At 38.6% G+C, this 21963-nt stretch overlaps 1 protein-coding gene across 1 annotated transcript in view; it reads right to left on the reverse strand.

The window, feature by feature from the left end:
• LOC139732063 (receptor-type tyrosine-protein phosphatase mu-like) overlaps window positions 1-21963 on the reverse strand; it is a 57065-nt gene that overhangs the window by 31962 nt on the left and 3140 nt on the right. Inside the window, exons 3-10 of the mRNA XM_071642938.1 lie at window positions 20267-20575; window positions 18697-18767; window positions 17136-17237; window positions 14162-14396; window positions 10018-10256; window positions 9154-9217; window positions 8364-8460; window positions 7532-7587 (exon numbers count right to left, since the gene is read on the reverse strand). Coding sequence (XP_071499039.1) covers window positions 7532-7587; window positions 8364-8460; window positions 9154-9217; window positions 10018-10256; window positions 14162-14396; window positions 17136-17237; window positions 18697-18767; window positions 20267-20575 — 1173 coding nt within the window. The remainder of the gene's footprint in view (window positions 1-7531; window positions 7588-8363; window positions 8461-9153; window positions 9218-10017; window positions 10257-14161; window positions 14397-17135; window positions 17238-18696; window positions 18768-20266; window positions 20576-21963) is intronic.

Raw genomic sequence — 21963 nt, forward strand, 5'->3', positions numbered from 1 at the left:
GTTGACAATTTTGCAGTTTAAAACTGAAAATGAGAATGGAATGTGGACAAAACGATTCCCGATTCATCTTTCACATACATAAGTTTACGTTCCTCATATTTTCTCGCCGAGACGTATGGCCGAGTGGTTAAAGGCGACGTCTCAGATACGTGAGGTTGCGGGTTCGAACCCCACAAGATCACGAAGCAAAATACTTAGCTATTTTACTTTTTTTCTTCAATTTTGTATTACATATTCGTCCATGTAGAAATCACGTTCGTATATAAACGCACCTATACACACACACAGACACACAGACACACACCGTATCCCTCTTTTTTGTGTTGGAGACCACATTGCTTCGACTGCTGCAAAATTTTCCAGGCTGACTTTGTCAAACCGATCATAGTATGTAATGACGACGACTGAGGTGTTGTACTTTGAACAATTGTCTTTCAAGACGATGTCATTGTTTTGTAATTTGATGACGTCATTACACTGAAAATTGTGATTAAAGGCAAGGTATCAAAACCAGCCGATTATAGGTTTGATGTCTGCGGGACGTATTTTTCCCAAGTTGCCAGAAATGGCATAGCGACATCAGTCGTTATAAGGCCGCTTTTCCGTCTAGCAATGCAATAGATGTTCACACGGCCACGTTAGTTGAGTGGGCATTGACTTTCCCCCTGTTACATCTATACATTGTTGTTGTTTTTTTTTTCTTACCATTTCCGTGGATGACCCGTGGCCGAGTGGTTACAGAAACGGTTTCGCATGCACGCTCAATATAACTTCAAGGTGCCTATATCACATTCTTTTCTTGTCCATCACAGATGACCGTCATCTGATGACCACAAGCGTATCACCTAACTCGTCCTCAATGTGACGAGTTTTCATGTCTCGTTTCTTTTTATTCTTCTTTCTTTCTGGACAATTTTGTGTCATCAATATCTCAAGAATGACATTACGGAATAACATGACATTTTCAGGGAACATGTCTCATGACAATATCTAGCCACAATAAGGTTTTCATGACAGTAACATATCTATGACGTCGTCTAGGCGCCATTTTGTGATTTTTGGACCATGTTACATGATCGATCATAACTTCATAACTAAAGGTCATTTCTGTATCATTTTTTGTGGACATAAAGTTCAGGTCACGTTCTATCTTACTTCTTTTGATGCTAATTACCTAGGACATCATTAAGTGCGCGTAAGCGCGCGTCAAAATTTTAAAAGGCTCAAAACAACTTTCCAATGGGAAATCTCGAAGTTTCAGACAATTTTATGCGTTTCAAACAATTTTGCGCGTGCGCGTCCGTCCGCGCATTTTCGCGCGCACAGCGCGTCAGCAACATGAAAATACACTTTTTTTGACAGATTTGGATTCCTGATACTTTGAGCAACAATATCCATTGATTTCTAATCGATTCCTACAAATAACAAAGCAATGCACTTGCGTCAAAGTTCAAATTTCGCCTGCGCGTCTATGTGCAAATATAGTGAAAAAACATGTCTTTGTTTATTTCGCCATAGCTCTTTAAAACGTCAGGTGACCCTATGTTTTTATTGCATATTACAAAAGCATATAAATTGGACTTGACGTTTCAAGTATCATTATTTCCATAATTACATTATGACGTCATCATATCGTCATCTGAAATCAAAAAAGTGGAATTAATTTTTTTGAGGTACTGTTTCTGACATTCATTTGCTCGTATCTCTGTTGTTTAAGCTCAATATTATCCCAAATTCAGATATGTTGTACTTTGAACATTTGCCTTTCAAGTCCATGTCATGGTTTTGAAATTTGATGACGTCATCATGCTTTAAATTGTGTTTAAAGGTAAAGACGCAAAATCGGACAAGTTTACGTGTATTGTCTATGGGAGGTGATTTTTTTAGAAACCATGCATTGACTTGACAACGTTTAAGCACCTTTATCTCAGCTGATTTTGCTTCATTTCCTCTGAAACTTATTTATGTTGTAGATGTGACAATAAGCTGCAGTAATCATGCATTTTATTCTTTGAAATCTCCTCATGAGGTTGACAATTTTGCAATTTAAAACTGAAAATGAGAATGGAATGCGGACCAAACGATTCGTGATTCATCTTTCACGTACATAAGCTTACGTTCCTCTAATTTTCTCGTCGAGACGTATGGCCGAGTGGTTAGAGGCGTCGTCTTAGAAACGTGAGGTTGCACACGTACGGGTTCGATCCTCACAAGAGCACGAAAGAAAATAATAATTTTTTTTTAACTTTTTTTCTTCAATGGAGTACTACACCTTCGTCCATGTAGAAATCACGTTTGCATGTAAACACACCTATACGCACACACTCACACAGTATACCTTTGTTTTGCGTTGGAGACTGCATTACTTCGTCTGCTGCAAAATTATAGTTTTGCAGGTTGGGCTTTTCAAACTGATACAGTATACTGTAACAAAATGAAATTTGTTCATATCAATTCAGTAACACAATGTAGTCGTGGTTACTTTGTGCTGATTTATACATGTAACAAGCTATACATTGTAAAAAAGGTATTCAGTCTTCTGTATTGATGATTATTTGTCAATTAGTGGTTTTTGTGGAGTTTCAGATAGTGATAAAAAGTATGGATGATAAGTGCAGCGATAATTCCTATAGTTAGTTCAAAGCTGTGTTACAGATGTTTGATACATACATTTAGCATTGTGTGTGTGTATATACGTGTGTATACAGGTTGGCCATATGACACATTCTAGACAATTACTCTTAATTGATTAGCAAACGTGATCAGCTATGGAACTGAATATGGTACTAATGTATGATGTTAATGATTCTAATTAAACTGTGACGAGTTTAAAGGGATAGCGTAACTGTGTGTAAAAATAAGGCAATTATAAGGATATTTTAGGGCAATTTGATAACCATGCCTATAATAATTTCATACAGGTACTAATGCCTCCCTCATATTCATGTGATAGATCGTCATGTCAATAGCAAACTGACAACGTATGATGAATGTGTTATATATTGAACAACTGTCTTTCAAGTCCATAACGTTCCCCATATTTTCCCGTCGAGACGTGTCGCCGAGTGGTTAAAGGCGACGTCTCAGAGACGTGAGGTTGCGGGTTCGAACCTCACAAGATCACGCAACAAAATACTTAGCTACTTTACTGTTTTTTTTTCTTCAATTTTGTATTACATATTCGTCCATGTAGAAATCACGTTCGTATATAAACGCACCTATACACACACACAGACACACACACACGCCATATCCCTCTTTTTTGTGTGTTGGAGACCACATTGCTTCGACTGCAGCAAAATTTTGCAGGTTGACTTTGTCAAACCGATCATAGTATGTAATGACGACGACTGAGGTGTTGTACTTTGAACAATTTTCTTTCAAGACCATGTCATTGTTTTGTAATTTGATGACGTCATTACACTGAAAATTGTGATTAAAGGCAAGGTATCAAAACCAGCCGATTATAGGTTTTATGTCTGCGGGACGTATTTTTCCCAAGTTGCCAGAAATGGTATAGCGACCTCAGTCGTTACAAGGCCGCTTTTCCGTCTAGCAATGCAATAGATGTTCACACGGCCGCGTTAGTTGAGTGGGCATTGACTTTCCCCCCGTTATATCTATACATTGTTGTTGTTTTTCTGTCTTACCATTTCCGTGGATGACCCGTGGCCGAGTGGTTACAGAAACGGTTTCGCATGCACGCTCAATATAACTTCAAGGTGCCTATATCACATTCTTTTCTTTGTCGATCACAGATGACTGTCATCTGATGACCACAAGCGTATCACCTAACTCGTCCTCAATGTGACGAGTTTTCATGTCTCGTTATTATTAATGTTACTTTTGACCAATCGCGACCGCTATTCGCACGTCACCCATCGCACGTGCGAGATGTGACACGATCCTTCGCGGCATGCATCGAAACACTCCCGCGTGTTTTTTTTAGACGGCACAGATTGGGGAAACTAAAAATTTATCGGGGACCCTATCCCTAAACCTAACCCTAATCCTAATCCTAACCCTAACCATCAAACCCTAACCCTAACCCTAACCCTAACCGCACGCCGCCTGCGTGCGCGGCGGGCGAACGGAGGGTGCGAGCGGTAAGTGACTGTTTTTGTTTTTGTTTCTCTGTGCTTATAATTTTTGCTCTCGGGTTTCTCGGCGTAGCCGGAAGAATAACATACTTTTGAGAGTCAGGCGGCCAGTTGTATTGAATGTAGATAAAATCAAGCTTGTTGCAATTATTATAATATTGTGACGGTTTTTGAAAGAGTAATAATGCTGCATACGATTATGTTGTGTACCACTATTCACCTATAATATTTCGTCATGTACATGTACGAATCCTGTTTGACCCTTTCGCTGTGTTTACTAAATGCTGACACCATCATGTTTCGAACTGTTACAATCGCATCTAAATTTATAATGCATCCCTGATCCGATTCCATCCATAGAACTATAGTCCGGCACGATATCAAATAGCAGATCCAGTTGCACTAGATTAGTCCGCCTTGATTCTAAAATTGCCCTTGCTTGACCAAGCTTGAATACAGACCAGGCCCACTTGATCTCAGAGAGATAGGTCATGACCCAGTTATACATCCACACGCACCTCTGCCTCCTTTGGGAAACTGGATGACCCAGTTAGGCCTACACATCGTTCGCATGGTAACTGGACCGCCAGCTTTACGGCACACGCGACATCCCAGGTATAGATCGTATATTTCATAAACGTCTGTTTTGGCAATTACGAGGATCCCCTTTTTGCCTTGCTTTTACGAGACTGGACTAGGAGCAAGCAGTTTGAAACCACATGATGACGTGTCAACCTTTTAACGTTTCGCCGTTTGTGTGATGTTGTATCGACGCTCGTCTTGTCAGAACATGATGTCTTCTCTTTATAAAATACAAAGTGCACTCGATACTTCTCTTGTAATTAATTTTCTCTCCTCTATGACAAATTGTATGGGATATGCGTGTGCGTGAAATCGCAATTTGAACTCTCGTCATCCATGACATGCATCCACAACTCTCATCACGAACGCACCCAGAAAATTCGTCGGAATATAATGAATAATGCTTTGAGAACCATTGTTTCGAAATATTCTCCCCGACATCAACAATAATCATCAAAGAGTTATTCTTATTTTCAAAATTCTCTCATCACAAAATTTGTCACAAAGACAGATCTGTGAGTCGGGCTAATCAAATGAAATAAAATACTCCGAATTGCCTCTTGACATAATCAAACAAATTCACAATCAAATATGATTATCTTACTTTATCATAAAAGTGGCTATCCACACGATAATAGGAATGCAGTGTAAAATGATTCATTATCTGCAAGACATGATAAAGAATAGACATTTTAGAATGTTTTTCTCCATAAGAAGCCGCTTGTGGAACTGATGAAACATATACTTCTGGTGAGAATTATTATCGCTATTAAAGACTCGCTTCATTTAGTGGTGATTATATACAATGTGCGTGTCTTTGTATATTATGATGCATATTTTTGCAAAAAAAGAAAAGAAAATGTAATTGTTGCATAGTAAAGACTTATCAGGGGCCGCGGAATCAGGGGGGGGGGGCTGGGGGATGCAGCCCCCCCCCCCCCCCCACACACACACACACTTTTGGTTCGAGAGAAAAAAAAGGGGAAAAAAGGGGAAAAAAGGGGAAACATCGGGTGAAAAATATCACAACGCCCACTAAAATTTGAATTTCCTGAGATTCCGTCCTTACATAAAGTTCCCGTCTAAGCACCACTTACATTCCGAAAAATTGATAGTTTCCTCATGTTCATAGCCTTTTGTCAAGGCCCTCCGATCGCTGTAACGGACTAGCGAACGGACAAGTGAAGCGAGTCCATCCGAGCTCGCTACCCCACTCGGCTGGGCTCTTTACACCATACAGCGAGAGGGCCTAGACAAAAGGCTATCATGTTCAAGGAAAATATCCCCTTTTGACGAACCCTTACCTCTGTTAGTTCAACCATCATCTTTTTTTAAAAATAATTTCCCGAATATTCCATCAAATATGCGTATACGAGATATCTCAATTTATACCCCCATCTCACTAGACGGCGATTCCGCTACGATCATCAAACATCGACAAAGCGCGGCGGATCGTGGCTTGATCACGCTAAATCTTCTCCATCGTATGTTGAGCGGTTCAGAAGCGCGAAGGTTCGCCATCATGGTCGGCGACCTCGCTACGGAAGTTTTGAACATGTCCAAAACTTCCGTAGCGAGGTCGCCGTGGTTTTAGAGCGTATCACAATCGCCTTACGAGCTCATCAAAAGCGCCACATTCGTAACTCTGACGGGGTAGCAACGCGTTAGGCGCAACTCAAGCGCATCGAAAGCGGCCCCCATCGCCCATGAAAATTACAATTTTTACAGTATGTATACGTAACAGGAACCAACCATGAACGAAAGAAAGTGACGCACAGAACAGGAAGGTGGACATGGAGAAAAGCGTATAAAATTCATTTTCCCACGTACATTCAATACGAATCTACTCTGTTTATCAAATTGTTTGTTTGTCATAATACACATTGTACATACCATTGTAAGTCAATGAAAGTAGATTAAGTTGTAATCTTTTCAAATATATCTTCATAAAATTGTCTCATTGTAGGAAACGATTTGTATAGTTTACTCGTAAGCCGGTTCTTTAATATCATATACACATATTTTACCCTTTTAAATGAATGGATGACTTAACGATTAGTGCAATTTCACATCAGGTTCTAACTACTTTGTTCTAGAATGCTAAGATGTAAGGGTAAAACCATATTCTGCATATCCATGTTGATTTGACACTGACATCTGCCTGAAGAACTTCAAGCATGAAACCCATTTTATACCCGATCGCTAGAGATCGCAGCATGAGCCCGGCGTAAACGTATCGCTGTCGCTCCGATCGTAGCACTGTTGTAGAGAGGTCTTGATAAGCGTACGAATATCGCAATACGATCGCTTTGATCGCTGAAGCAGCGCGTCTCGTCGGCTTGGAAAAGCGGCAAAAACGTGGCAGCGCGTCGTATAGCATTATCGTGGCACTATCGCCTACAGCGCAGGTTGAGAGAAACCGTAGTGTGATCGCCTCGGAGGCCAAAAATGGAGACGGACGGCGATCACGCCATGATTTGTTAAATCGTCACAGATCGCAATGGTCGCCATGGTCGCCTTCCTAGTGGATGGGGGACCTTAAAAAGGCAAAAGCTCCGCCATACGGGAAGGGTGGGGATAGCACTCTCCCACGCTTTCTCCCTGTTTGCCCCCCCCCCCCCCCACCCCCGCTCTGTGCATACAAGTAGACTATGGCTACACTTTGAGTTCTCCAAATATGTGCCACAAAATGTGTGCACCAAAACGTTTAACTGCAATCAGATTATACAGAATCTGCCTCATGTAGGAGGGGGAATAGCCCTGGCTTATCCCCTCCCACGTCCTCCTGCTATGTCTCCTTCCACAGACTTGCACTTCTCTATTGAGTTGTGTTCAAAGATGTTACTCACCCTTTGTGCTATCAAGCTCTCTTTTGTCCTGGTTCCTGTCACTTCTGCAAATCTTCCTGTCAACGTTTAGAAACACAAAGTGTACACAGATTGCTTCAATATAATTATGATGATGTGAAAACTTGGTATGACTCACAGATTAACACGGAGTTGCTGTCATATCTTTACTTTTGTATGCGACCTGTTTCTTCCGTTAAATTTTATGAGGAAAATTAGACAAGTGGAATTTCATTGGCTCTATTATCCATATATTTTCAATTTTCCAGTGTAATAAAAGAGCGGTTTACTGTGCCTTTAACAGAGTGCAGAAAGAATAATATTACCATTGATAAGATATGTCAGTAACAAGTCAAGGGGTTGTGAACAAGTTCGCTTTTTAGCAGCCCCTCAATTTTCATTTCCATGAAGTTCTTTTAAGAACCAATATGTATTATTATGTTCCAATATATGTAATCATGTCAAAGTGTATTACCTGTGTTTGATTGGAAATGAAAATAAAAAAACATGCATGTGAACATGCATGTGTGAAATGAAATGAATGAAATGAACTTATCACGATATATTATACATAATATATATATGTTTGGATTTTCTATATTTTCTTTCTAGTTTTACACATGTGTAGTTGCAAACTTTAGAAGGTTTTCATCCAGCAATGCTGCACGGAAATTATAACTTTTCAATGGATTGTCTCAATTTTCCCTGAAACGTGCTGATGAGTTCTACTATTGTTGCAACATTCAACCCAATGTAAAGCACATCTATACTACGCTACAACTTTTATAGCAGTAGACAAAGGACATTAATGGGTGTGGCTCCTGATGAAACAAACCTTTTGTAGAAAATGAAGCCCACAAGACCTACGATAATAAGGATGATGAGAACACCAGCAAAACCACCAGCTACAGCACCAATTGCAGAAGGCGGGTCTGCAACGCACAGGGGATACAGAGATGTGACGTAGGACCACTTACACACACAACCAGAAAGTGGAAGGTGAGATTGTACAAGTGGTATCATGTACATTATCCACATTAAAGTATGACCACTTCTATGCATATACAAAGAGTAATGTTTCTTTTTTGCTTGCTTGTTTGTTTTGTTTGTGTGTGTGTACAAACAGAAGCAACACCAAAACAGACATAGACACAAATAAAAACAAAGACAAGTTTATAGTCAGTAGTCTTGACATATTGCAAATGATGCCTCAAAGTCTTTCCGTTGCGTTTACAAGTCATGGCAATCCACCATTGTGATATAAGATTGATACCTTGCTGGTAAAGATCACTATCATTAAGCTGCCAGACAAGGCAGCATGTATTTTGCTTCCTTCTATATCAAAAACATGGGTTTACAATCCTAAATATGTTCTAAAGCAATCAAGGATAATCACATCATTTCAGTTTTACAGACCCTGGTCCTTATTTTGAGTCACCACGTATTTTCAATCAAATCATTTTTCATCAGAAAAAGTACTTTTTTTTTTAAATTCAATCCCCTTTAAATCTGCCCAATTATTGAGTATTTTGATATAGTTCGAATCAGTACAACTGCTGTCCATAAATCAGCTCAAATGCGTTCACACAATAAAGATGAGTCCAGTGGTAGGTTCTCCAACTTACTGTTTGTTTCACCAGTAACTTCAAAGGACCAGTCACTTTCACCGGCACCATTGACGGTACGAACCTTTGCAATGGACATGATGCAACAAGAACAACAACAACAAATGTGTAACATGTTTTTAAAAATGATATAGAGTCGTACTCAAGTGACCAATTTCTGTTGGGTTTTTTTTCAAGAACTTAATGAAAATTATGTAATAATGCCATCATCTTTATCAAACAGGGTATTTTCGAGTGGGATTCTTAATGACTATGATCTCCTTGGCAAACACACATTGGAAAAAGGAAAAGAAACATATTGCTGTGTATGTTCAAGGTGATGACCATGAAAAGAGCATGATGACGGAAAATGCAGATATCTGCAAAATACATCATGGATTTTTAGTGCAATTGTGCTGCACTGAAGAAACGTTCAGCTACTTCTGATTAAAAAAAACAAACCAAAAATACTACTAAATATGAACTGTTTCACCAAGGATTTATCCATACAAATATCAAAGAAAATTCCCCAAAGGAAACTTGGGCAAATATATAAAATCATAGAGCTTTACAATTACCAGGTCTTCCTGGTAATTGTCGGGCAAAGCAACAGAAAGGTAATTCATACATTAGACATTGCAGTCACAATTTATGGCAGTTAAGTTTAAAGATGAGAGTAATTTCTATCAGCTAAAGAAGTGCAAGTGTACAAACATACCATGCTAAAAAAGAAAAGAAATACACATATTCTGAATATATCAAAATATGATATAATCACGCAATCAATTATGTGAAGCCATGATACATTATGATGCATGATATTTTAAGGTTGAGTTGTTCACGGGAAAAAGTAACATCAGAGAAACATGCAGTATATATCCATACCTGTATTGAATACACACTTCCAGCCAAGAGGTCAAGGATTGGGTACATCACATCAAACTCTGTTTCACCGACTGTGATCACAGTGTAATGACTCTCTATTTCGGGTGCTGTACGATGATACCGCAGATTGTAGGCCATGATTGCTCCATTAAGGTGTATAGGAGTGGCTGCAGACCATGTTACAGTGAGGGAATTGTGGGTACTGTCTGATATTGCTACATTAACCGGTGAGGGTGGAGCTGGTAAAAAGAACAGACCCAATGGAATTTTATACGTTATGTACAAATACATACTGACATACATTGTATCCCTGTGTTTGTATGTGTATTGGAGTAAGTATTTATTTTAATTGTTCAGTATATATTTTGAAGTTCTGAAACTCTCTTTCTATAAATGCAATTAGCTGCATAGATTATTGCAAAACATGAAAATAAAAAATTGCTTTTACTGAAAGTACAACAACCAACATCTGACGAGCCTTACATCTAAGACCAAAGCAAAGATCAGATTTGGATAAAATTGTTTATGTCAAAACAATAAGGTATAAACAAACTTCCATCTACCTTTAATCTAAGATTAATAACATCATGACTCCCAAAATACCTCCTACATGGCAATAGTCTGCCCTATTCCTGAAAATAAGACGAATCACCTATGTAACTATCAAACTTGAACTTTATCCAGTGCAATTTCCGCTGCTAAAATTATTAGTGCTTGCTGCTGACTGCTTTGACAATTCTTGAACGGTTTTCATACACATTTTTTACAAGCCTCTTGGTGAGAAAACAGATGGAAGCGATGTCAAATGAAAGAAAATGGCTCTACTAGATGTAAGAAAAACACTGATTTCACTCAACTTTTTCACAAATATTACCCATTCAGAAATCTTCAGTAATTGAAGATTGACCATTTTAGCCAGAAACATATTTTCAGACCTACAAGAAAATTGAATTGAGTATACTTTTTGTGCGTTTTGTGAAACAGTAAGCGGTTTAAATACATGTATTTGAGTTCACTCAACTTATACTTCCCAAATATTACCCATTCAGAAATCTTCAGTAATTGAAGATTGACCATTTTGGCCAGAAACATATTTTCAGACCTACAAGAAAATTGAACTGAGTATACTTTTTGTGGGTTTTGTGAAACAGTTAGCGGTTGAAATACATGTATTTGAGTCCTGTGATTATATTTCCTAATTTGATGTTTGTCGCTTTCTCATTGCTTTGTATGTATCAGACTGTTATCATATACATGTACATTAATATGGCATACACAATAATCATGCGGAGGAATAGTAAGCTTGAAGCAATCGTTAAGAACCTATCCACTTTATAAACCCGCCCCATGTAGGCCTTTGTCTAGTGGTGATGAAGTGATTATTTATATAATATTGGATGCACTTGAGTGGTATATCAGATATATTGCATTCATCAACATGAATATTGCACGAGTCGAAGACGAGTGCAATAATCATGTTGATGAATGCAATATCTGATATACCACGAGAGAAATCCAGTATTATCATTATCATACATACAAACCACTTTCCACGACAACACCACATTCAATTTCTAAAAAAAAATGAAAAAGGGTTTCACTCACCATTATATCGTTTACAAAATCTAACCTTTCAACTTGTATACGGACGTGTATCTACGCACACTGAGTACAGTACAGTACAGAGCAATCAGCGAGCCACTGCCGCAGAGAGCACAGACGGTTTACGTGTACTCCTATGGCATTTCTCAACCTCATCGCGCAATGCCACTGCACTTTGCTTTCTTTGCAAGCGATACTGCGCATGCGTATAAAGAAACATTTGAGTGCGATATTGAGGGCAGAGTACAACATTGGAGACAATATTGTACTCTTTTTCTCCATTGATACGGGTAATGTAAAATGCATAGGACAGGTATTATGCTAACAATATTGTATGTCATTATTACAAAGCAAACCCCTTGCAGGAATATTGATACATGGTTTTATTGTATCGAAAAAGTGGCTTGTATGTATAATAATACTCATTATTACATTATTGTTATTATTATTATCATTATTGCGTTATTGATGTTACTATTACCATGTTATCATTATTATTTACTGTCAGTTGCTAAATCATGGCTTTTTTCAAGTTCAAGGCAGTGTGAATGGAGCATATATAATTGTACATGTATACAAAAACAATGTTTATCGTTTCATGGAAAACGAATGGCAGGTTAAAACACATGAAGTTACAATACAAAATACATGTATAAATCATATCTACACATAATATCTATAGTTACTGATATTGCTGCAATAATCTAGATAGAAATGCCAAATAAAAAAAAAAGAAGAACAAACATGTCAACTTCCTGTGATTCTTTTTTAAACATGGCAGATTAAACAGCATGTGTCAGCTGGCAGCCAGTTTGACACCTACTTGTATATTGTAAGTCATTTCAGCATTTACTCAATGAACGTACAGGCTTGAATGCTAAAAAAATGGTATGTATAAAGGACATGGTACTTTTAGATTGTTTTCGTAGCCAGGATCATCTGAAAATAAAAATAGTATTTTTCATTACATTCTTATTAAAATGGTAACATTTATCAATCCACGAGTATGAGAAGAATCGGGCACTAAAACTATTTATTCATAACAGCCAACCAAGCAATGTGCTTAGATTGCAGAATACAACAAGGAAAAGTAGAAATTACGCGGTGCGTAATATATGTCCCCGCCGGAAGCAGCATTTTGTAGCAAAATGTACAATATAGGTCAAAAATCAAGGTCAAAGGTCAAAGAAGTCAAAGGTCAAAATTCTGTGTAGAAGTTTTGAAGCGCTCACCTAGTGCCATCACATAAAGCAAACGGAATCGAAATCGGGTTAGAAATGGCGAAGGAGTAGCATTTTGTAGCAAAATGTACAACAAAATGTAGGTCAAAAATCAAGGTCAAAGGTCAAAGAAGTCAAAGGTCAAAATTCTGTGTAGAAGTTTTGAAGCCCTCACCTAGTGCCATCACATAAAGCAAACAGAATCGAAATCTGGTAAGAAATGGCGAAGGAGTAGCATTTTGTAGCAAAATGTACAATACAGGTCAAAAATCAAGGTCAAAAGGCAAAGAAGTCAAAGGTCAAAATTCTGTGTAGAAGTTTTGAAGCCCTCACCTAGTGCCATCACATAAAGCAAACAGAATCGAAATCGGGTTAGAAATGGCGAAGGAGTAGCATTTTGTAGCCAATGTACAATATGGGTCAAAAATCAAGGTCAAAGGTCAAAGAAGTCAAAGGTCTAAATTCTGTGTACAAGTTTTGAAGCCCTCACCTAGTGCCATCACATAAAGCAAACGGAATGGAAATCGGGTAAGAAATGCCGAAGGAGTAGCATTTTGTAGCAAAATGTACAATACAGGTCAAAAATCAAAGTCAAAGGTCAAAGAAGTCAAAGGTCAAAATTCTGTGTAGAAGTTTTGAAGCCCTCACCTAGTGCCATCACATAAAGCAAACGGAATCGAACTCGGGTTAGAAATGGCGGAGTAGCATTTTGTAGCAAAATGTACTATAGGTCAAAGGTCAAGGTCAAAGGTCACGACTGAAATTCTGTGTAGAAGTTTCAAAGCTCCCATGTAGTGCTATCATATAAAGCAAACAGAATCAAAATTGGCTCATAAATGACAGAGAAGTAGCAAATTGAAGATTTTGACCACACACGGACGCACACACGGACGGACACACGGACGGACACACGGACGGACACACGGACGGACACACGGACACACACACGTACGGAGCCCGTTTCATAGTCCCCTGCTCGAACTCGTTCGGCGGGGACAATAAATAATAATTGTCTGTGCATTGTCAGCAATCTAGATTCGTTAGGTCACACAACCTTGGCATACTAACATTTGCATGTATAGTCAGTTTGATAGTCATGATAACACTGACATAAGATAAACATTTTTGAAAAAATATTTGAATGGTGTCTACAAACAAAATCATTAATGCATGTGCTTTGTTACATGTTAAAGAGTTCGCAGCATAGGCCTACATGGTCTTTAACAGGGAAATATATTCGGGAAAATGTGGAATACGCTATACAATGGGCAGTAAGTTTTGTTGGAAAGCTTATCATATACTACAATGCTGACATGTCTTACTTTCTTCCAGTGTTCTCACGATCATTTCATCGCTTGGATCACTATCTGAATCTTTGTTGGCAGCAGTCACTGTGATGATGTACTCTAGATATGGTTCTAGGTCTGTCAGGATGATCTCAGTACTTGGAAATGTTTCCGGTGATTTAGATCCAGAAAAGCCTAAGATTTCTGTTGTGTAGTGGACAGTGTAGGCAGTGAAGCCACTTCTGCACTCTGCTGTTTCAATTGGTGGTGCCTGGAAAATAATTCAAGGGATCAAATCAGTATGAAAGGGCTATGGGACAGACTGAAGCAAACTCACGTGGAACAAAAATTGTACACAACTAAATGACAGCCTGTAAATACTGCTCATAGATGCAGCTGTGTGCATTACTATCTTTTTAAAGAGGCTGGGTGTACTCACCTCAGCTGAAGGCCACATAAACTTTGAAGCAAAAGTGGTGTCCCTTGATATGTATATGTCATTAGCTGCATTGTATCTATCTCTTCATGGGGCCCATCAAACAATTCGAATCCATTATTCTTTAGAAGAGGGTGGAATGTTTCGTGCAGTATCCCCTCCCACAGTAGAGACTTTTTGAAAATGTGCAAAGCAAGTACGAGTTTCGAAAAATGGTAAACTGTATGTAGCTTGATACATTTATCTCACTCAAGAGAGATTTAGCGTTCTTAAAAGTGAAATATCAATGACCTGGTATGTGAAAATGGTACATGAAAAAATTAAGATTAATGAACATCCAAGGACAATGTGAAATGCTAAATCCGTTACAGTTTGTCATTCCGAAGGCTCGTTATTCTAAAGGATCTTCATTCCAAAGGTTTGTTATTTTGAAGATCCGTTATTCCGAAGATTCGTTATTCTGAAGGTCCGTTAATCCCAAAATGAAATATGGTTTGTTATTCCGAAGGTTCGTTCCTCCAAAAATGAAATAAGGCTCGTTATTCTGAAGGTTCGTTAGGCTCGGAATAAGTAACCATATTTCATTTTCGGATTAACGAACCTTCGGAATAACTAACCTTATTTTATTTTCGGATTATCGAACCTTCGAAATAGCTAACCTTATTTCATTTCGGATTATCGAACCTTCAGAATAACGAACCTTCGGAACAACGCCGCAAATGTTCGGATTAACGAACCTGCGGAATAACGAAAAGTACCCGCATGCTACGGTCACAACCCCCAAAATCAGCCTGCTCGGCGACCGGTAGGCGAGTTTTTAGCCAATTTCGGTTGGACAACGACCGGTGACCGACCGGTGACCGACCAGAAACTACTTAATTTTAGGGCATCGGCCGGTCACCGCTGAAGTTTTAACGCGGAGTTAAAATTTCAGCGGCGACTGACCAGTTTTCACTCGCTGTCCAATATACAATCGGTGTCCGAGCGACAACCGCCCAGGCACTGGCCTAATCGAGCAGTCGCCGCCGAGCGATTTAGGGAACAAAAATAACGGAGTCAAAAATAGCAAAACCACAGAAGAAAACCAAGGAAACAGATCGAGCGGTCGTCGTCGAGCGATTTAAGAATTAAAAATCATACTGTGATAAAAATGACAAAAGCACTGAAGGAAACCTGGTACTAGATGGGGAAGAGAAGCCAGGGCAATGTGGAAGAAGTAGGGGGAGGGATAGAGGCAAGGAAACCCTACCAACATCTCAGCATCTCAACATTTCGGCAACCAACATGAGGGACATGAAAAACAGGGACAACCATTTTTGGGAAAAAAAGATGAAATCTAAAAGTTTTTGTCGATATGTATACTTAGTACATTATGGTTTGGTTATCGTAACATTTATTAAAGGCCTTACTATTAAATGAAGAAGTAATGAATGACAAGTGACGGGAATATACAAATATGAAATCAAATAGAAATTGAAAAATACTGTAAAAAATAGAAGCAGACAAAGATATTTTGGAAAATTCTAATCTACTCTAATTTTTGTCCTATCTTGGGTTTTCCTATCGATTGATTTCCTAATTTCAAGTTATCTGTGGTTTCACTCCTGATAGCTGAGGGTTGGTAGTTGGTAATTTAACTTGTCATGAATATGCGTGTTAGTAAAAAATGGGTGTGGCCTGTTCGGCCCACGTTGGAAGTCAAGATGGCTCGAGGCTGGAACCATGCCGTCTGAGGAGTCGAGGGAAGAATAAAGTTTTCATTACTTTAAGTTTGACTAGTGGTGATTTGTTTCGGTGTCAGAAGGTGTGACATGTTGTTGCTCCACCAGGATTTCCCTCATTCCGTAATTAACTCTTAAATCTTTTGGCTCGAGTTTTATCTTAATTGACTAATTAAAATTAATCAATCAATTAACACTTCAAAAATCACATAGGTATATTAATAAACTCAGGTAGCTAGTGAGAAATTTCCGGCAGAGACCGACGGGCGGCCGCCGGTACGCCTACGGGACACGGTAGATGATCTGTCGATCACCCGTCGGTCGCTGAGCGATTTCGTAAAAATCGGCCGCTGACCGGTGGGAGATCGTCCAGTCGCAATCGGGTATCGCTCGGTGACTGAGCTTGGGAGGGGGTTATCCCCTTTCTCATGCCGACACATTTTGCTTTCTTTAGAATTAAAATTTAATATTATGATACACAGTGCACAGTGGAATATTTGGAAAACTATGCAAATAAAAAAGTTAGAAATCACTATTAAAGTGGTTATCTCATGGGCCTTGAGATTATTTATAGGCCTAGGTGGCAAACTGGTGGTGACTCCATTCTCCACTAGCTGCAGAGACGTCTCTGCAACATCTTCTGGAGACTAGCTGGGTTTCCGGGGAGTCAAAGGAGAATCGAACACATTTTAGGGGGAGACTTTTTTTTCCGGTCTCCAGTAAGTCTCGCAGGAGATATCTCCATGACGTCCCAATCAGTTGTGGCCACATAAGGAGACTGATCTTGTTCATGAATGGGAAGGCATCTCAGCGACGAGTCTCTGCAACTTTGCAGAGACTCGTGATGACCTACCAGTGATGATGTGGCGATATCGCAGAGATGTCTCTGCAACACAAAAGACGTCTCGCAGAGGTTGCGGAGATTGCCAGAGATGGAACAGTGACGTCCCCTGGGCTTATGAGTTGCAACATTTCACGGGGGAGGGGGATGGGGTGGCAGTTGTTGCCCCTAACACCATGTAGTTTAGGCCTGTTGGTCCTTTACCTACCTACACCAGACTACTGGAATAGCTTTATTTTCATATTTCCTTTGATGATAATGTTATCATGCCTTTTGAGAAAAAGAGAAATCTAACCATAAGATGCTTTCCTAACTTGCATCCCCTACAATCCTAATAAAGCCACCTCTGTGACCTGCCATGGACAACTTAGATTCTTTATTCAACATAATACATACATGCAAAACAACTCAGTTGTACTGAAAATGGATGTGGAAGTGATGACTTCTGAAATTCACCTACTTGCGGGCTATCCTCTATTCCCCATGGTTTAACCTAAACCATTTAAACAACTTTGCATCCATATTCCTGAAAACTATTCTGGCCAAGTGCGATTGAATTGAATCACAGGTTTCGAAGAAAAAAAAATGACTGAATGTAATACAGGATGAATTATCACATGAGCTCAGTTTACTCCTTGGCATAAGTGACCAATGATAACCATACAACATACTTCTATACAGAGCGTATAAAAAAGTAATCCAACTTTGGGTGGCTACCATTTCTCACTTGTCGGCTATGAAGAGCACAATGTTGGTTGTAAGGAAGGGGAACACTTCCTCTTTTTATTGATACCTAATTACGTTGACAATTGTCATGCATGACTGATCACATGAACTTTAAAGACAACAATGACAAATTGCACCTTTTCCAAGTTAGCGTGTCATTGTGAAGGGACAACGCATGTGTCACTGCATGCACATGCATGAATAAGATCTGTCAATGAAAGTTGTCAAATAGGTCAACATCTACGAGTGCAGCTTGGTGTTTAGGGTTTGTGTTTAGGTTTTCTCCTAACGTCTTATGGTTCATAACCTTTATCATGGCCTTTTGCTCGATAACTTGGTCGGTCCCACAGAGGCCAACCCACACAGCCCATTTTTCTCTGTTCATATTCAACACATAGCTCCCAGTGACAAAAATGGATAATGGGAAGGACTAAGTTACCGACAACGAGGCCATGTTGAGGGTTATGAACCATAAAACGTTAGAAAAAACCCTAAACATGAATATGCAGTCGTGCAGGCTGGTGTGATGATTTGACCTCTTTTAATGACAGATCTCGCTCATGCAGTGAGACATGCATTGTTCCTATACAATAACACGCAAACTTGGAAAAAAGTGCAATTTGTCATCATTGTCTTTAAAGTTCATGTGCTCAGTCATGCATGATATCTATCAACATAATTAGATATCAGTGGAAAGAAGTAGAGTTCCCCTTTCCTCACAATTATCATGGAACTCTCCATAGCTGACAATTATAAAATAGTAGCCCTCCAAAGTTTGGTTATTTTTTGATACACACTATATGACATGAAACATACACTACAATACAGTACAATATAAACCACATACCTGCCATGTCACATTGATTCGTTCAGGAGCATTTGCTCTTGCAGAGACAAGGATTGGGGAGGCACTGGGACCTACAGACACATGAACAGAGAAGATAATCAATGTGGGACAAGATTTATACAATGCCCAACTTCTGCAATTCAAAGTAGTCTTACTACTGTAGTGATGGATCAAACATACATTCACATGTCCATCTGTGCTCATATTCCTATTTGCTTCTATTACCATTAGTTTACAGCATATGAACATTCATTGCACTTCTGCCAAAAACATGAATTCATTGAAAACAGACATTAATGATAAAGATATCAGCACTTGTGTAAATAGTAGTAAACATTATCAAGTGCAGCCTATATGCTTCCTGGAAACCAGTTGTGATCACTTTATTCATTCAAGTTGGTTAACAAAACAAATTGTCTAATTGTAAGAATGCCTATGATACAACAAAACACCTTGTTATAATTATTACTAACAGAGACATGACGAATTATCATTCTTAATGAAGAAAAGAAAAGTTCATGAACATAATTATTTCCTTTTAATTTTCTTTCCATTTACATTATTCACAACAAAGATATTAAAAATAATGAAATTCTTGTGTTGCATTAAGTTGTATCAGTTGTAACATATAAACACAGGATGAGATTGTAATGTGATAACGGTGTAACCATAACCACAAATTTAATGTGCCATATGATCCTACATCACATGGCTTTCATTTTCTTGTCAGTTTTAATGTTTCATAGCCAACTATTTGAGAAAACAAAATCCTGAGTATGCTACAAAAGTATTCACAGTTGTCTATCAACATAGACATCATAAAATTGGAATTTGAAAGTTTCACTTTCAAAAGACTGAATTGCCTTGCTGATGTGTGTGTGGGGGGGGGGGGGGGGGGACATAAAAATCCTGAGTATACTACAACTGCATATATATGTATGTATATATATATACATATATTCACAGTTTCCTCAACACAGACATCATAAAATTGGAAAGCTATTTGCCCATTCTGCCAGCCCATGAGGTTTCACTTTCAAAAGACTTAAGTGCCTTAATTGCTGAGGTCAGTTTACATCTTGGAGTATTTCCTCCAGTTTTTATATGCCTCCTACCTCAAGGTTACACTCGATTACACAGGAGACTATCTGTGTTGTCAGACATTATATGCATTGTTTTGTTTTGTTTCTTCCTTCTGTTTGGAATGAACGCCAGAGTATTTCCGCTTGATTAGAATTTGCTACTTGTCAGCACAATGTCCTTCGTGGTAATCATGATAATATATGCAGGTGAGTCATAATTGTCAGGGGAGGGGGGGGGGGGATGGTTGAAGATTTTAAATACAATCTCACAAGGTCGAACATCTTGATGGAGATACTGGGCATGAATTGTTGAAGCATCGGGAGAGCATCATCCTTCTAAAAAAAAATCATCTCTCATCTCCGCATTTCAAAATGTTACCAACACACAACAGCAAGAAACTGCATTGTAAAAACTATGTCACAATACAATCCTGCATATAGACGTTACTACACAAAGGATGAAAAGACTCGTGATCACAAGATCTTACTTGCACACTTGGTCACTGTTAGGAATGCATTTGACCTGGGTCCCGTCCCTCCCGGACCCTCCCTGACCGCTGCTACACTGACCTCATAGTCAGTCTCTGGATCTAAACCAGTTAATGTAGCAGATGTCATTGAGGCTGCTACTATTTTTCCATCATTCCAGTCTCCATCAGGAATCCTGTAATAGGTGATGTATTCTGTTACAGGTGGGTCTCCCACATCAGTCTGATCATTCCAAGCCATCCACTCCATGGTAAGAGAACTGGATGTTGATGCAGTCACTGTTGGGGCAGCTTCAAGTACAGGCAGGACTGAGTAAGACATATCACAAAAACATCAAGAAAGAATTAAAAAAAAAACTGATCTTAAAGAAGAAATCCATCCCAAAAGTAAACAAACTTCAAAAGAAAGAGAAAAGATATTACCTACAGAATGATACAAAAATGGCGAAAAACGGATAAGAAATAAGGAAGATATGACATTTTGAGTTCCATTTTTTCGGAAAACATTTCTTGACAAGTCCTAACTAATATTCAAATGAGCAAGTTGATGATATCATACCCTCACAATTTTTCATGTATGCTTTACATGAAATTCGAAAAAAAAATTGTTTGCTGATACAAGTAAAAGCATGTTCCTATATACCAAGATATCACAGTTAACAATTGCTCTTTTTATTTCGGGTGGTTTTGAGACAAGTTTTATACTTATTTGGCTGAAATATGTTTAACATTTCTGTATATGGAGCGAATAAGAAATGGTGAGAGCGTGATATCGTCTATTCGCTGATTTAAATATTCATATAAGGACTGGTCAAGAAATGTTTACCGAAACAAATCGCAATTGCAAAATGTCATATCTTCCTCATTTCCTATCCGATTTGTCATTTGTGTATCATTCTGCAGGGAACATGTTACTCTCTTTTTGAAGTTTATTCATTTTTAGGAGGATTTCTTCTTTAAGAAGTCTGTATGTAATTGCAGTATGCATAAGGAAAGGAAAAGACTGTAGATGTAGGACTATATATTTCATGCTCGAATGCAATTTAACGTTATACTGGAATTCTGATATAAAAACGAAATCCGAAAGAGTCATATGTATGTAAACATATATCTGTTGATTTTCTTTTCCCTTCTCGGGTGGTAATTGAATCAAAAGTCGGTTTGAATTGAAATAAATTCATGTAACACGCAAATTTTCATGTACTGATCTGACCATGGAATCCAGAGAATACCGTGTGAAAAGTTTGAAAGCCGACTTTGGAGATAACGGAATTGAGTGTTCATTCTTACATGCTTGCTCTTTTTTCCTTTTTTTGTGTGTGCATATCTGATATCGTCATGGGGGTGATATACTGTATAATGATTCATGTGTCCAATAACAATTACAAATTGACGTGATATTTTCTGTTGGTAAAAAAAGAAAAAAAAAAGATGTCGCTATGTCGATTGGTAGGCCTCCGCCATAATGCATGGTTCTCCCAATAGGTGTACAGTACATGCACGTCTTGACTACATGTGACATGACAGTTTCACATAACTAGCACAAAATATAAATAACATGTTTGTCACAAATATGTTGAGTGTTAACTTTTCCTTGAACTGATGGGTTTCATTTGGACGAATGGGTAAATTGTTTCAGGGAGCAGGTCAATATGGGGAAAAAGTGACATTTGAACATTTTCCCTTGCTGACTGACG

The sequence above is a fragment of the Diadema antillarum genome, unplaced genomic scaffold (assembly GCF_040938485.1).
Source record: "Diadema antillarum isolate AM-2024a unplaced genomic scaffold, OU_Dant_1.0 seq00000398_RagTag, whole genome shotgun sequence".
In the NCBI taxonomy this organism is placed as follows: domain Eukaryota; kingdom Metazoa; phylum Echinodermata; class Echinoidea; order Diadematoida; family Diadematidae; genus Diadema; species Diadema antillarum.